The 17,838-nt window shown below is 48.2% G+C and overlaps 1 protein-coding gene across 1 annotated transcript in view; it reads left to right on the forward strand.

Moving 5' to 3' along the window:
• The window catches only part of LOC127204010 (regulator of G-protein signaling 3-like), a 77,151-nt gene that overhangs the window by 10,838 nt on the left and 48,475 nt on the right, over positions 1 to 17,838 (forward strand). The window contains exons 2-5 of the mRNA XM_051162968.1: positions 11,234 to 11,284; positions 13,916 to 13,974; positions 14,961 to 15,055; positions 16,065 to 16,133. Coding sequence (XP_051018925.1) covers positions 11,234 to 11,284; positions 13,916 to 13,974; positions 14,961 to 15,055; positions 16,065 to 16,133 — 274 coding nt within the window. The remainder of the gene's footprint in view (positions 1 to 11,233; positions 11,285 to 13,915; positions 13,975 to 14,960; positions 15,056 to 16,064; positions 16,134 to 17,838) is intronic.

Below are 17,838 nucleotides of genomic sequence, written 5' to 3' on the forward strand. Positions count from 1 at the left end.
ACATAAGCCAGGCATAGTGATGTGCACCTGTAATCCCAGCACTCTGGGAGGCAGAGGCAGGTGGTTCTTTGTGAAGTTGAGGCTAGCCTGGTCTACACAGTGAGTTCAGAACAACCAAGGCTACACAAAGAAACCCTGTCTCAAAAAACCCAAACCAAACCAAATCAAACAACCCAACAGCAGCAGCAACACCACCACCACCAAATCATGTGTAAAGTGTTAGGTTCAGTATGATATTCTGAACATGGTTTCATTTTGTTGACCCTCCTGCTCCCTTCTTCCCCTCGTCCTGCTCCTCCCCTCTCCCTGCTCCTCCCCTCTCCCTGCTCCTCCCCTCTCCCTGCTCCTCCCCTCTCCCCGCTCCTCCCCTCTCCCTGCTCCTCCCCTCTTCCTGCTCCTCCCCTCTCCCTGCTCCTCCCCTCTCCCTGCTCCTCCCCTCTCCCTGCTCCTCCCCTCTTGCCCCTGCATCCTTCTGTCCATAGTCCATAGTCACACGTATTCTACCACCTGCCCCATCCCTCGTCTTCTTTCCTCTATTATGGCTCTTTTTTCTTTTTGGTTTTTCAAGACAGGGTTTCTCTGTGTACCCTTGGCTGTCCTGGACTCACTTTGTAGACCAGGCTGGCCTCGAACTCACAGTGATCCACTTGCCTCTGCCTTCTGAGTGCTGGGATTACATGGGTGCGCCACCACATCCTGCCTTTTTTTTGGTTCTTGCTCTAGTTTTATGACCTATATCCATACACATGCTCACATATATATTCATATACAGGCGCGTGCGCGCACACACACACACACACACACACACACACACACACACACACACACACACAAGCACACACTGAAAGCCAGGACATGCGGAGGAGAAGGAATAAGTCTTTCTGACCCTTCATTATAATTACAGCACTCCGCACAATGATTTCCCGATCGTTCTATTTTCTTGCAGTTTTCATAATTTCTCTTTCTGGTTGAGTACAATTGTATTGTGTACACGTACCCTGTTTCCATTATCGGCCCCTCTCTTGGTGGACCTCTAGGGCTGATTTCATTTCCTTGCTATTGTGAGCAGAGCAACAGAAACAGATATGCAAGGGTCTCTGTGGTAGGAAGTAGAGTCCTTTGGGTGTACGCCTAGAAGTGGCCCACTGGTCATCTGGTAGGTCTATTTTTAATTTTGTCAGAAGCCTCCATGCTGGTGTCCATAATGGATGTGCTACATTACACTCCCTCCAGGAGCGAATAAAGGTCCCTCTTCACCTACATCTCTGCCAGCATTTGTTTTCTTTCTTTCTTTTTTTTTTTCTTCTTACTTTAGTTTTTCTCCTTTATACTGATTTAAAAAAAAAATTATTTAATTTTAGCCTATGCACTTTGGTATGAAGGTGTCAGAACCCCTGGAACTGGGGTTACAGACCCAGGTCCTTTGGTAGAGCAGCCAGTGCTCTTAACCACTGAGCCATCTCTCCAGCCCCCTGATTAATTTTCTTGCTGGTCAACTTCATACATGTTAGGATATATTCTGACTATTCTCTGTTCCAACCTTTTAAAATCTTCCTTCCACTCTATCAGTGCATCTCTGCCCTCCCTGCTCTTCTCCTAGGTTCAGAACTTTTTGGTTTTGAGACTCACCTAGTTTAACCAGGGCCATCCGTGTGACCATTGGGTAGGACCTGTCCACTGGAACCTGGTGGGGGTCACCAATGGGCACAACGGAAGGCAATGACTTCCTCTCTCCCCGAATCTATCAGTAGTGAGGAGTTCTGCAGTGAAGGTTAGGGTCCCCTGAGCCCCCTTCCACTCATGCCTGTCTGCTGAGGGGCCCACTTTGTATAGATCTGGTTTAGACATCCGAAGGTATTGTGTCTAGGATTGCAATGATTGTGTATTGCCCAGAAGATGGCATTTCACAGACCTCCTTCCTGTCTTCTGGCTCTTATTTTCTTTCCGCCCTCTGTTCCACAGTGTCCTGTGAGCCATAGAAAAAGTCTTGTTCAAGACTGGTCCTTTGTTTTCTTGATAGCCATTGTGTCTGGAGTAAAGTGGAATCTCAAAGTAGTTTAATGTGCATATCTCTGATGGCTAGGGATGTTGAACACTTTCAAAACGTATTTATGGGCCATTTGTGTTTCTCCCTTTGAGAATTCTCAGTTTATTTCATTAGCCTATTTATTAACTATCAGGGTTGGGGCTTTTTCGTTATTTAATTTTTGCAATTCTTTGTATATTCTAGCTATTAACTGCCATGAACAAAGATTTGAATTAACATTTTTCCAAAGACAATATACTAACAGTGACTAGCCTGGAAGAAATGTCCAGTGATGTTAGCTTTTAGAGAAGTGCCCATCGAAACACGGCGAGAGCTGGACCTGGTGGTACAGCCTGGATCCCTAGGAGGACTGCAAGCTCAAGACCCATCTGAGCTGCATAATGAGTTCAGACCTAGCAAGGGCATGTCAGTGAGACCTTGTCCCCAAATGAAAAGCAGAAGCACATTTGAAATGCCCCTGAGTAGTGAAACATTTGCCCAATAGCCAGGTGTGGTGGTGCACTCCTTTATAATCACAGCACTCAGGAGGCAGAGGCAGGTGAGACTCTGTGAGTTCAAGGCCAGCCTGGTCTACAAAGTGAGTCCAGGACAGTCAGGGCTACACAGAGAAACCCTGTCGAAATAAAAAAGCATTTGCCTAGCATGTGTGAGTCCCAGGGTTTGATCTCTAGTACCATAAATAAATAAATAAATAAATAAATAAATAAATAAATACATCCCCTTAAAGCCAAACAAGTCAAAATAGGTAAACAAACAAAGAAAAACAATAGAACAACATAAGGAACAAACAAATGAACAGACCCCCACAAAGAAGGCACAATTGACCTATAAATAAAAAGATAAATAATAAATGTTGAGACATTAAAATAAGGAGAAATTTGAATACCTGTACATGGGTAGTAGGAATGTAAAAGGCATTGCCACAGGAAGAGATTCTGGTAGTTTTGTTAAAAGTTAAGACGGAGTTAATATTTGACCTAGCAATTTCTCTCCTAGGCTTATATCTAAAAGGAATGAAAATGTGCTTACAAATATGTATGGGGGCTTATATGTTGGGCACAAAACAACCAGTACACAAATGCTCACAGTAGCTACACGTAGAGTAGCTTCAAAATGGAAATAACCCAAATACTTATCGTAAAATGAAAGGATAAAGAAAATGTGGTATATCCATATAATGGAATATTATTGGGCCATAAAAAGGAACAGAGTACTGATACATATTACAACATAAGTAAATCTTGGAAACATTATGGTAAGTGAAAAGAAACCAGTCATAAAAGCACATATACTGTATGATTTTCTTTATATCAACTATCAGAATATATGAATCCATTGGAACAGAAAGAGAATGATTGATTGACAGGGCCTGGGGGAAGAAGACAATTGAGAATGGTTGCTATTGAGTTTGAAATTTCTTCCAGGAGAGGGGTAGTAGTGTTTGGCTACCTGATTCCATGAAATACAATTCCACACAATTCCATAAAATACGCTAAAGAACCAACTTAGCTGTTAAAAAAAATAAGGAAAGAAAAAGGACCCTTAATGCCTAATATATCCTATTCTTACAAGTCATCCATTGTTACTTCTACCACACTCAATTAGAAGTACCTAAGTCCACTCCACAGTGGAAGGATGAACTAGTTTTTCATTTTTAAAAAAGATTATTTATTTATTATGTATACAGTGTTCTGTCTACAAGTACACCTGTGTGTCAGAAGAGGGCACCAGATCTCATTATAGATGGCTATGAACTACCATGTAGTTGTTGGAAAATTGAACTCAGGACCTTTGGAAGAGCAGCCAGCGCTATTAACCTCTAAGCCATCTCTCCAGCCCTAGTCTTTACTTTTAAAAACGTATGGGGACATGTGGACACGAAAGCCAGTGCCTGCAGAAACCAGAAGAAGGTGGCAGATCCCCTTGGAGTTACTTGAAATTTGAGCTGCCTGAAGTGGGTCCTGGAAACGGAGCTCTCTGTAACAGCAGTATGTGCTTACAACCGCCCAGCCATTGCTACAGTTCTAGGCTCTACTTCTTGACAGGAGGGAGCATCAAAGACCTTGTAGATAAATGTTGAGCCAGCCACAGTGGATGCCCTGGGTCTGATTGCCCAAACGTCAACCACTTAACTGCTTGTGTAGCCTGGATGTTCAACTTTTAGCCTTCACTTAGCTTGCCTAGTGAGGATTCAACACAGTAGCTATTCTATGGCGTTACCATGAGGAGTAAAAGCAACAAGAAGCATTTAGTGGCATTCTGAGTACCTTGTGAACATCCAGCAGTGTTGCCTGCCTTCTCCCCTGTGGCTCTGACACTGAGGTGTCATGCTGTGGCCCGTGGGATGTTGGCTCTGAGCCCTGCAGGGTTGATGGCTTTGTGAGCAGTGTGGCTCAGTCCAGGTTGGATGATGGTGGTGGTTGATCAGAGAGTGTAATTCCCCTGGCTTTCCTGGAAGAGCTGAGATTCCCTTCAGAACGCCCAGCAGGAACTGAACTCAGCGGAAGCCCTGAAAGCCAGTTGATGAGTTTGTGCTGAGTAGACTGGAAGACAACTCTGGCTCGAGCAGCGTCTCTGGAAGGAGAAACAGCTGGTACAGCATGTCAGCATCACATGTCACAGGAAGCATGGAGTCACGCGAAGCGGTGGGACCCATCGGCGTTTTTATCTCTGCTCAGTAACCCTGCTGTTTATGACATAGGCTCTTTGGCTGGTGCACTGGTCCTCTTCAGAAAGGAAGCAGATGAACTTGAAGGGAAATCATGTCTTCCCCTCCAATCCAGCAGACGCTGGACTTCTCCAGGGCTGAGGACCAAGCGCCGTGTGGCTCCCAGGCCCTGACACCTGCCCATCATTTATCAGAGGACAGAAAACAGAGCTGCCTGGTATCCCTGGTCCTCTCTGAGTCTGGACCAGGGCTACTGTGTAGATCAGGTAGCTGGCACAGGCAGGGGACTAGGAGCTGACTTGGCACCTTCCAACCATCCTTTTGTGTACAGACAGTCCTCACACCTAGAGGGTGAATCTGTAAATTTTGTTTTGTCTTATTTTTGTTTTTTAAGACAGGATTTCTCGGTGTAGCCTTGGCTGTCCTGGACTCCCTTTGTAGACCAGGCTGGCCTCAAACTCACAGCGATCCTCCTGCCTCTGCTTCCCGAGTGCTGGAATTAAAGGCGTGTGTCACCACACCCGGCTAGTTGGCTGCGTTCTATGTACACCCAGCCATCTTCCTGTGGCTTTTAACATGTGATAGTTCTCTCTCTCTCTCTCTCTCTCTCTCTCTCTCTCTCTCTCTCTCTCTCTCTGTCTCTGTCTGTGTCTCTGTCTCTCTCTCTCTCTCTCTGTATGTATCTACCTGTGTCTGTGCACTTGTGTAGTCAAGTGCATGCACACATAGAGACCAGAAGTCTCTGAGTCCAGCATGTCAGGCATCTTCCCCTATTGTTTTCCACATTATAGTTGCTGTTATTTTGACTCAGGTCTTCCACTAAATTTGAAGCTCAGTGACTTGTCTAGGCTAGCCAGCAAACACCAGAGACTCCACCCAGTCTGCCTCCCCAGTACTGGGGTTCCAGACACCTACAGCCATTCCCCACCTGTTAGGCACCCTCTAAATGGCCCCCCTCCCCATCCTAGAAGCTGAGGTCTGAACCTAGGGCCTTTAACCTCCCGGGTAAAATTCAAGTTCTCATGCTTGAGGGACAAACACTTTACCAACTGACCCACCTCTCCAGTTCTGCATGATGGTTCTTTTTCTTTTTTTTTTTTCCCCCTGAGACAGGATTTCTCTGTGTAGCCTTGGCCATCCTGGACTCACTTTGTAGACCAGGCTGGCCTCGAACTCACAGCAACCCGCCTGCCTCTGCCTCCCGAGTGCTTGGATTAAAGGCGTGCGCCACCACGCCGGGCTGTATGACCGGTTCTTAAGTGAGCAGTTGGCCTGGGAGCGAATTGTTGAGGATGACTGCTGCTTTACATGAACTGCATAGCTTTACTCTTGACCTCATAACCCAGAGTGATGTGGGCTCTCTTGTGGACATGCGTCTGCTGACTCTGGAGCGCAGCAATGGGGTGCAGCCCACATCTTGCTATTTTCTGAGCTGGTCTCTCTGAACTATATCCTGAGAGAATTTGTCCTCCTGTGGTCCCATCTCTTTGGCCGACTTTCTTTGTGCAGTGTACAGCAAGCCTGTACCCCTCAGTCCGGGTGCAGGGATTTTGCCCTCTTTGAACTTTTTAAGCTTACTTCTTCAGCATCATCCCTAGCCTATGGGGCTCTGTCTGCTCTTGCTTTGGCTCTGGGCCCCGCGTCCCTGGTTTATCCTTATAGGCTCTTTTAGCACCCACTGCCAGCATCCTCTGCAGATAGAAAAGGTATCCAGCTATGGTCCCATGGCAACTGTCCTTTCCAGGTCCCCCTCCCTCTCCTTCCACAACCCTGAGGTGATGACTTCAGGCTCTTAGCCTCAAGGCTCCAAGGCACTCTCTCAGGCCATACCCTGAGTGTGAGGAGGAAATAGGACTATTGCAAAGGGCAAAAATGAAGGGGGGGGGCCCATAGCATGCTTGTTTTTTTCTCAGATCATCTGAAGACTTGGGGTTCATCCCGTCTTCTCTTTTCCCAGTGGTTCATTTCTTTAGACTAGATGCTTTTTGAAACCTGCCATCTCTTTGGCACTCTTTTTGGCTTCCTTCATTTTAAATTAATTTTAATGTATTATTGTTGTTGTTATTGTGTGATGTGTGCATGTGAGTGTGTGTGCATGGGTGCCGTGGCATGGGTGTGGCAATCAGAGAACAACTTGAGGGGACTCGGTTCTTTCCTTCTCTGTGTGTCAGACTCAGGTTGTCGGGTTAGACAGTGAGTAATTTTGCCTGCTGACCCGGCCAGCCAGTCTTCTTGTTCTGCTTTATTTTAGAGAGGGTCTCTCTATGTACCCGTGCCTGTCCTGGAACTCACTATGTAGACCAGGCTGGCCTTGAAATCAGAGATCCACCTGCCTCGGCCTCCCACATGCTGGGATTAAAATCATGTGCCATGATGCCTGTTACCCTTCTCTTGGCTTCAGAGTGAAGGTATGAGACACTGTCCTGTAATGGTGGAGGAGGTGCCTGCCGGGGAACTGTGGGTTCTAGTGCTGAATTAGGCAGAGTTTTGGTCTCCAGTCCTGGCTCTGGGGATACTCTGGATACTCGGGGTCTAAGTCACTGACTATGTCAGGTATGACTAGCCACCAATGAGGAGCTTGGGCAATATAGCTTCCGGGTCCCTGAGTACTGAACATTTGATAGAGGAGACTGGGAGGGAAGACAGGGGAGAAAGTAAGGTCCATTTGTGATCTAACACTCACGTGTGAGCCTAGGGACCCTGGCCAGGAGCCTGGAGCCTGGCTGCCTGCCTTGGTCTCTGCTGCTACATGGGAAAGGGTCCTCCAGCTCTCTTTGAGTAGACCTCCTTGGCAGATCTTGTAGACTCATCAGAACCCTGGGGTCAATCTTTGACCTAGACTGTGTTCCTCAAATAGTGGGTCACAACCCCTTTGGCAAATATCTAGCTCCAAAATTATTTACATTACTGTTCATAAGAGTAACAAGATTACAGTTATGAAGTAGCAGTGAAAATAATTCTATGGTTGGGGGGTCACCGCAACGTGAGGAACTGTATTAACGGGCTGCAGCATTAGGAAGGTGACCTAGGACCATTTCTCTACTTCAGCTCCAGCTTTGGCCTGGTCCATAACCCTGTCTAATCTACCAGGCTGTGAGCCTGCAACGGACAGAAACCTGTGTGTTCAGCTCTCCCCTGTCTTTCATAGGTTTGCCCAGTGGAACTGATGATCATTTGTGTGGGGGGGATATGTCTCCATTTCGAGGAAGGGCTACTGTTGGTGCAGTACAGTGTAGCAGATCTAAGGGCTTGCTTTGCGAAGTGGAGCATGTTTGGGCCAGAGCTGACTTTGCGCTGGCCGTGGTTTCAGAAACAAACAAATAACATTTCATGCTAGACCTAGATGCCATTAGGTTGGTGAGATCTGCCCCATGATTGCTGGCCATGTCTGTTTCAAACCTTCCTCTCCCAGCCCACCATGAAGCAGGCATGGGATCTGCAGCAGACTTCTAGGCACTATGGAGCCTGAGAGTAGCAATTTTAGGGACCCTGAGATAACCATCCTGTGGGTTCCCACGCAGCCTTTCATCCCAGGGCCACATCACCCTCCAGTATCAACTCATCACAGCCTGGAGTGCAGTAACCCCATCATTAGCCCTGCCTCCCAGCCATGGACATTGTCCTGGGAGAGAAGTAGGCAGTTGGGTTTGAACTAGAATGGGCCTCCTGGGATTCTGAGGCCTGCAACTTGGTCAGGGGAACAGTAAGAATTCTGATGGGCAGAGGCTAGAGTCTGAATAGCTTGTGCATTCTACCAGTGTAAGGATCGAGGCATTCCAGATTATTGTGCTTGGGAGACTCATACAAAATTTCAAGGCACAGGAATCTCTTCTTTTTGTTCTCCAAAAGCTACCTGCTTGTCTTCTAGCCAGTAATGAGGCCCAAGGCTCAGAACCATCACAGTTTTAGAGGCCACACAAAGAGACAAACAGCTGGGATAGTGACAGGGTGTCTCACTGTGGCAGAGGAATGGCTGGAGGACTCTGGGTCTTGAGGAGATAGCCCACAGCTGGTAGGACCAAATCAGGTTAGTGAGTTACCGACAGCCTATTTAGACAGAGCATCAGAGAGAAAAGATTCTCACTACAGGAAGCTAACTTCCCTCCCTGGAGGTGACAGAGCAGAGGGAGGGGACTGCGAGGCAGGGGTCATATGTGGAGAGGCCCTGCTCTTGGCCTCTTAGCTGATGTCCCTGAGTGGATGGAGTCCTGTGGGTGTCTGAGGTTTCAAGGACACTGCTAGACTCAGAAATTTTGATGTGTCTGGGGAGTGATGGGTGTGACTCTGTGAGCAGGACTTGAGGGGTTTTTGTTTGTTTTGTTTTTAATCTCTCTCTCTCTCTCTCCCGCCCTCTCTCTGCCTCTGTCTCTGTCTCTGTGTCTCTCTCTCTGTGTATACACATACATGTATATATGTGTATACATACACGTATATCACAAGTGTGGGGGTAAACATGCCAAGACACATGTGTAGAGGTCAGAAGACAACCTTGGATGCTGGCCCTTGATTCCATTTTGTTTGAAGCATGCGCCCTTACTGGCCTGGCTAGTTTTATGTCACCTTGACACAAGCTGTAGTTATCTGAGAGGAGGGAACCTCAGTTGAGAAACTGCCTTCATAAGATTGGGCTTCAGTCAAACTTGTAGGGCATTTTCTTACTTAGTAATTGATGGAGAAGGGACTAGCCCATTGTGGGTGGGGCCACCCGTGGGCTGATGGTCTTGGGCTCTATAAGAAAGCAGACTGAGCAAGCCATGAGGAGCAATCGAGTCAGTAAGCAAATAAGCAGCACCCCTCCATGGCCACTGTCTCCAATTGACTACAGACTCCTGAACTGACTCATCGATGGATTACAATGTGGAAGTACGATCTAAAGAAAGCCTTTCCTCCTCAGATTGCTTTGCTCATGGTGTTTTTACCACAGCAACAGTAACCCTAGTAAGACAGTTGTTGTCTTCCAATGCGTACACCAAATTAGTTGGCCCTCAGGCTTCTTGGGACTCTGTTTCCACCTCCTCTCTCCCACAGGATCACGGGGATTACTGATGCACTACTGTGCCAGTCTTTAAGTGGGTTCTGGGGTCTGAACTCAAGTTCTCACACTTGCATATAAGTGCTTTTTACCCAGTGAGCCATTTCTTTATCTTAAGCTGAAGCCTCAGTTTATTTTTCTTTTATTTAAATAAAAACAGGAGAAGTCAGAAACTCAGGTCCCCAGTCATCATCTGCTTCCCAGAACAGGTCAACCATCATCTTTCTCTTCCCCTAATTGATTTCCTCCTATCCTCCATTCCTTTCATCTCCCCTATCATCCATCCATCCATCCATCCACCCATCCACCCATCCATTGATCCACCCATCCATCATCCATGTGTACACACCAGGTGTTTTGCTGTGCAATTTGTCCCTTTTAAAAACTTGTTGGGATGGTTCAGTGGTTAAGAACACTTGTGGGCTGGAGAGATGGCTCAGAGGTTAAGAGCATTGGTTATTCTTCCAAAGGTCCTGAGTTCAATTCCCAGCAACCAGAAGGTGTCTCAAAACCATCTCTAATGAGATCTGGTGCCCTCTTCTGGCCTGCTAGCTCATATGCAGGCTGAATACTGTATAAATAATAAATAAATATATATATATTTAAAAGAACACTTGTTGTTCTTTCAGTTCCCAGTATTCACATGGTGTCTCATAACCATCCATAACTCCAGTTCAATGGGATCACAAGCCTTTTTCTGACCTTTGGTGCCACAGGAAGCATAGACAAACATACAGACAAAACAAACACATACATACATGCAGACAAAACAAGAACACACATAACAATCTAAAACCAACCAACCAAACATCAACTTGTCAATGATATCCCCACACCAGCCCACATAGAACCAGATCATAACACCCCCCAGCACAGCTATCAATTTATTTGTGTTTGTTTTCTTTTTTGAGACAGGGTCTCTCTGTCCTGGACTCACTTTGTAGTTTAGGCTGGCCTCGAACTCACAGAGCTCCACTTACTTCTGCCTCACTAGTGCTAGGATTAAAGGCGTGCTCCACCATGCCTGGCTATAGATGATTTTACAGGCAGCACCTCAGGAGTGTCCATGGTTCCTTTCTCTCAGCAGCCTGTGTGCATATGTGGGTAGTTTGTCTCTAGTAGGAGCCTGCTTGAAGGATACACACATATAAATGCCAGTGGATAATACCAGCAACGGCAACTGGTCCTCCTTGTGGCAGACTGTGGCAGTTTCTTATATCTTCCTCCTTTGCTAATTTGGACACTGTCCACTGTCTGGGCTGCCTCATGCAGGGGTGAGCTCCCCGTCCCCAGAATGGCATCTGTCAGGCTGGGGCCACTGTAGAAGGAAGGCACTCCTGATGAGGAGAGGACACAGACCCTTACAATCAGAGATAATGCATGTCTTTGGACAGCGTCACATGAACAGGAGAGCTCTCTTATCACTGATGTTCAGTTTCCCCAACATGGAGCTGAGGTAAAGGCGTCTCTTTCATTGTCTCCTTAGGTCAGCTGAAGCTGTCCATTGATGCCCAGGACCGGGTTCTGCTGCTGCACAGTAAGTATGGCTATGTACAGCATCAGCAAGGGAGGAGGAGGACGGTCCCTCCTGCCTGGAGCTGGATGGGGCACGGTGTCACTATGGCATCGTTTCTGCCATTTGTCCACTGACAAAGTGGGGGCTCTTTTTGTCCTCACTCTGAAACGTCTTGAGTTTGTCTACTGGACCTGTATCCTCAGCAGGTTGGAGCTACCTCTACACTCGGGCCAAGCAAAGCACGGAAAAGCCTTCCTAGCTTCCCTGCTGGCTTCCCCCCTCCCCCAACTCATTATTTAGTTTATTCACACAGTGATGGGCAGAGCAGTGTTATGGTTAAGGCCCTAGCTTTTGGAGACAGGCCACTAGAATCTGAGTCGTGGCTTGCAGGCTTTGCTCACTAAGTAAACTCGAGCAAGCTCAGTTTTCTCCTCACACGGTAATAGCCACCGTCTCATGGGTCGTTTCATGTTTAGCTGAGTTGGATTGGTAAAGTGCCCAGCACACAGTGCAGACGCCTAGTAAGATAAAGCAGAAAGCCATGAACTGCAGTTAGTGGTGGGGCATTGGCATTGCGCGATGGGCTGCGAACACCAAGAAGAAGGAAGTACATCCCTGTGTCTAAGTGGTGTTATGGGCTGCCAGGGAGGACTTGATTTGCCCACGTAATCCCTCTGTCCTTCCACCAAGCATAGGAGTATTGCCATGCTTTTGTTGTAGCTCTTGGCGTCTGGACTCTTCAGCTTAGCTTGGAAGGCCCCACCTGTCTCTCTAGGCTCCTTCTCCTCCCCATTCTACCCACCACGTGCCTTACTCCTCAGGAATGTCTGCTCCTCAAGCATGTAGCCTCTTTGCTGGTACCTCTGTGCCTTTGCACAGGAACTGCTGCTCCGTGTCTGCAATAACCTTCCTCTTTTGTTCAACTCCCTCCTAAAATGAGCCTTTTCTCCCTCTTGATTTTGCAAGCGCTGTACCTAACCAGGACGTCAGTGGGCCTCAGGAAGGAAGGCTGGCTTTGCTCACCCCGCTCCTGCCCAGGAGTCACTCCTTGTCCTTAACCCACCCCCAGGGGCTGCTTGTTGCTCCCAGTTTGGGGTCCTTATCATGGCCTGAGGTTTGCTTTCCCCACCATGCCAAGAGTGCAGTGAGGGTGTGGTTGGGGCTACCTTACTGCCATGGATAGTCAGGAAGACCCTGAGGAGGTCACCGGGCCTGGCTCCTGCCCAGGAAAGCCACACCCTAGATGGGAGGGATAGACTCTCAGAGAACAGTAGCTAGGATACAGGACAGAGAACAGCAGGCGCCCGGGTCCTTTGCTCCTGGCCTTAAGGGGCCCAACGTGAAGTTCCCAAGGACCAAAAGAGGGGTGTTCCGTTTCTGCCAGGGTCTCTCTCCAGCTGTGCAAACAGTTTTTGCAAAATGCATCTTGGCCCCCACCACACCATTTGTCCTGTGTAGTTTGCTTTGGCTTTTCCCCAGCCTCAGCTCTTCATCCCTTCCAGCCTGGCTTCCCAGGCCTCATGCCCGAGACTGCTAGGGCTGTATGTGAGCCAAACCCCAGGGTCCAACCAAACAAAACACAAAGGAAAACAAGAAATCTGCGTTCTGTAAGACCTATCACCTGATTCCTGGGGACATCAGGTAGAAGACCCATTCTTACCTTTATGGCAAGCACTTGTCTCATTTCTTTCTTCCTTCTTTCCTTCCTTCCTTCCTGTCTGTCTGTCTATCTATCTATTTTCTATCATAATCACTCTTCTTCTTCTCCTCCTCTGATTTGTTGGTAGTGCTGTGTATCAAACCAGGGGCCTCATGCATGCTAGGCAAACACTCTACTAACTGACCCATTCCACAGCATTATTCCTTCTTTTTACTTAGCAAACATTTTGTGGAATGGTCACTTATTGGCCAGGTAGTGTAGTGGGCACTTTAGAAACATTCTTTATTTTAAAAGCGTAAGTGTCAAGGGGGTGAATATCATCACAAACTCTTGGGGACACAGAGCGTTCAGTCTGATGAAGCCGGAGTACTCGCTCTAACACACATGGTGGTAGAGTAAATGGTGCAGCTGGCTTCACGTATGGTCTGCCTGCCTCTGGACTCCGAGCTTGTGACCATTCTGTGACACCGTTCACTGCACAGCACAGTGCTCTATGCGGCTTGGGCTCCTGTCCCTGGAGGCCATCCTGGAAGGTAGAAAGAGCACTGGACTGGGAGTCAAGAGACATGGGGTCTAATCTAACCGCCATTTCCATTGCTCTGTTTTTCTACACAAGTTTCCTATAGTTCTGGGTCTTCCTGGCAGTCACTCTTCCCTTACTCAGTGATGGTTTAGACTGAGTACGTTGTAAGTTCCCCTCCAGCTATAAGCTTTGGGGAGTGAGATGCACTCCATTTTATACCACGGTGAGGGTACTGTGAGAACATGGGGGTGGTGGGGGGTGGCAGACACCAGGCAGAGAAAAGGTAACAACCATTAGTTAGCATGTCAACTGAGAGACCAGGGGTAAGGATCAGAATCCCACTGCCCACAGATCTGCCTTATATTTTCATATCTTTCCATTAGTAAGAGCACGCCTGTGCTGACATATGTGTATATGTTCCCCACCCCTACTCACTCCCCCCCCCACCAACCTTTCCATTCTCTTTTAGTCATAGAAGGCAAAGGCCTGATGATCAAAGAGCCTGGCATCTGTGATCCCTATGTGAAGGTATGTGATGGGACTGTAGGCAGGTGTGGGGTCCTGGGGAGCCACGCCTTGGGGTGCAGTCTCAAGGTCCAAGCACACCTGTGGGTTTGGGGCCTGAGGTAGTGACCAACACCTCATTCACTGGGTCTCTGGGCATTTATGAGGTTCTGTGCTGGCCTAGACTTTTGTTTTGTTTGTTTGTTTTTGTTTTTTGTTTTGACTGACATGTTCCCTAGGGCTTTGGGCAAGAGCTACACTCTTAAAGGTGATCTTGGCAATCCACACAGTGGCCCCTGTGACCATGCTGGGGTCACAAGCATCCTTACGGAGGGTAGTACCTTCATCCCGTTCCCCACTGAACTAGAGGCCGAACCTTTAGGCTTGGGCAGGAGAGTGGAAGGGGTTTCTCTGAGGGCTGGGAGGTCTTTCTGGCTTAGACCCTGGCAGTGAATGCAGAGGACCACAGAGGTGAAGGAGACAGGAAGGAAGCCAAAGACCAAGGACATCTCAGAGTGCGGCAGCCAAGATGCCCAGTGCAGGCCTGATGCTCTCTTCCCTCTACTTCCTGAAGCCCTTCCTGCCAAGAGCTGGGCCCCAGGCTGGATGCCTGGGCCTAGGGAAGACAGTACGGGTAGTGAAAGCATGGCCTTGGGCCCCTTGTGGGAGGGAACAGATGCCAAGGAGCTCCTGGGGTCTTAGAAGGGAGGAGGCCTTTGGCTTTGGTGAGACCTTCCTGGTTGAGAGAATGGTAAAGATGATGAACTTGTACCCCCGCCCCCCTGTTGCTGCCTTCTTGATACCAGTGCCATGACTCCCTGCCCTGGTGTCCATCCCACTGGCCACAGGTTCCATGTTTGTGATACAAGAGCACACCACTCAGCCCTCTCCCAGGCCGGTTTGAAGAACTCTGGGAAGCCTTTAGTTTGTAGCTGTTCAGAGCTAGCCACGGGGCTTGAGTGACTGTGTGGCTCCATGCTCACCTAATGCTTTCACTTTCTCCGCTCCAGATTTCTTTGATCCCAGAAGACAACCAGCTGTGCTGCCAGAAGACGCAGACCATCCCAGACTGCAGAAACCCAGCCTTCCGCGAGCACTTCTTCATGTAAGAGTCGGGAACAGCTAGGCCCTTGAGAAGGAGAGGCAGGGAGGGTCTGTCTGGAAAGATCTCTGTTTGCCAGATCTAGACACAGATCTAAAACAGAACGACCAGTGACTTCTGAAGGATGCCTTTGTTTTCTCATCTCCCCGTGTCCTTGTATCCCTGGCCTGGACCCAGCAGGGAGGCCCACAGTGATAACGTGTCTCTTGGCTGGCTCTCCTAACTACAGTAACTAGATTTAGGGCTGGCAGGCCCCTCGAAATGTGTAGCCAGTTTCCCACTGCCTCTGGCCAAGTTTTCACCTTCAATAGAAGGAATTTTCCAAGCTGAGGGCGGTGTTACCTGCTCACCGTCCCCCTCCCCCTTTATTTAAACTCATTAACCTCTCTGAGCCCCAGCTTCCTCATGTGTAGAATGGAGTTAATAATAGTTCCTGCCCGGGGAGCTGGGGACTCTTAAGTGGGACGTGGGGCAGAGCCCATCAGAGGGGGAGCTGCTGTTGTTGCCGTTACTGTTATTTCTGTTCCTCATCGCTGGATACTCTGGGGCCAATGGGAAGGTCATGGACATTTAGTCTTTTCCTGTGAGTGAGAATGAATCATAATATTTTGCCTTTTCTCCCCACTTCGCAAGGTAATTTTGCATATTTATGCAAAATTGGACAACATGAGTGAATAGAAAGAAGGAAGCAGAAAGTACTCAGAGCCCTCCTACTCACAGAGATGCCTTGATGCATTTCTTGTGAGATCCCTCCATTCACGTGGGCGTGCACCTCTGCATGTGTTTACAACGCAGGGCTGTTTTATAATGGTGTGTCTTAGCCTCCTTTCTGTCCTTAACGATGTAGTCTAAACGCTGTTACGCACGTGAGGCTGCATCTCCCATCCCGTGGCACTGTATCTAGCCAGTTGTGTCGATTGCTTCTCAGCTGTGTTGTAACCATGGCCAGCTCTGTGAGCCTGGCCTAGACCTGGGCCCTCCTAATGCTCTGGTGCTCTGCTTTACTTCCTAGTCCTGTCCCGGATGAGGGCGATCAGAAGCGTCTTCTGGTGACCGTGTGGAACAGGGCTGGAGAGACCAGGTGAGGACACCTGCTGAGCTGGACCGAGAAGCTTCTCTCGGTTAGAGGTGCCAGCATACAGCAGGCAGGGACTTACTTCATGCCTTCGGGATAAATGAGTTGTAGGAGGCTGGCACACTGAGTCTCTATCACGTGAAGGTGATGACAAAGGGGAGGCCAAGACACCCTTGTCAACGAACATTTGCTGAACTCTTGGTATCAACAGGGCAGGGCTTAACCCCACCCCACCCCTGCCCCCAGCGATGCCAATTAGCACACACAGAGACTCTGCTCAGAAGGTGCCCACTGTCTAGGAAGGGACCCTAGGCAGTGTCTGGAGATAAGTTACAGCAACAGCGTGCGTGTAACCCAGTTCCATTGGGCACCGTGCACTGTTATCACTGGGCCTACTTTGCTCTGAGTTACTACTATCCTTAGTACCCAGCACATGCATGCCTAATACATACTAACCTCACAAATAGAACAGGATGAATGAAAGAGAGAGTAAGTGTGGGAAGGTGACTTGGAGGGTTTCATGGGATAAATGGGATTTTGAACCCATTTCAATAAGAGAATAAGAATTAGACAAAGAGGGGCTGGAGAGATGGCTCAGTGGTTAAGAGCGCCACCTGCTCTTCCAAAGGTCCTGAGTTCAATTCCCAGCAACCACATCTTGGTTCACAACCATCTGTAATGTGATATGATTCCCTCTTCTGGCCTGCGGGTGTGCATGCAAGCAGAATACTGTATACATAATAATAAATAAATCTTAAAAAAAAAAAAAAAGAATTAGACAAAGAAAGAAGGAGGGAACATTCTGGGCCAGGCATGCATGAGTAAGCGGGAAGTACTGAGGACGCAGCGGCAGTTGTGGTAGCTTCAGGCTGCCATGAGGAGGCCTCATGGTTTAGGTGTGAAGAGGGTGTGTGTGTGTGTGTGTGTGTGTGTGTGTGTGTGTGTGTGTGTGTGTGTGTGTGTGTGTGGTTGATCTTGCAGGCAGTGGGGGGACAAAGGAGGCAGTTGTGGTTGTGAATAATGAAAGGTAGGTGTTATGGTGGTGTGGGGTCAGGGATGCAGTAGGCGAGCAACCTAGAGATTGGCTGTGAAGGAAATCACTGCCTGCTGAGGCCCACTGGATCAGGAGCAACGTGCGGCTCATGCAGTAAAACAATCTGGGAGACGTGGTGGCCAGCAACCCTTGTCCAGCAAGCACAGAATGGAGCTGAATGTATTTAAAAGGGGACCACGTGAATGAAAATCAGCTCAGCTCCCCAGCCTAGGCCTGGACAATTGGGGGGAGGGGTGTTGAATGCTTTTTGTATATGCACCATGTTGGAGATTGAACCCAACCCAGGGTCTTGTACACACCAGGCAAATGTTCTGCCATTGAACTCCACCCTAACTCATGCGTTCCTTCTGGAAACATAAATCCCATTTAGCTAACATGCTTTTATAGGGGGTCCCATTTAACTTTGAGAATCAAGAGTTTTTGTTTTGATGGAATCTACTTTTCATCACAGAGTGATGCTCAGGGTACTATCTACTCATCCATCCGTCCATCCATCCACTCACCCACCCATCCATCCATCTGCCACTGCCTGGCAACCAACATTCTAGGTACTGAGCATTCATATATCTCTCTGGAGGAGCAGTGAAAGAGACTTGAGAGTGGTGGATATGGATTGATGTGGGGCTATCACACTGATAACAGGTGTTTTACTTACTA

The sequence above is a fragment of the Acomys russatus genome, chromosome 2 (genome assembly GCF_903995435.1).
Source record: "Acomys russatus chromosome 2, mAcoRus1.1, whole genome shotgun sequence".
In the NCBI taxonomy this organism is placed as follows: domain Eukaryota; kingdom Metazoa; phylum Chordata; class Mammalia; order Rodentia; family Muridae; genus Acomys; species Acomys russatus.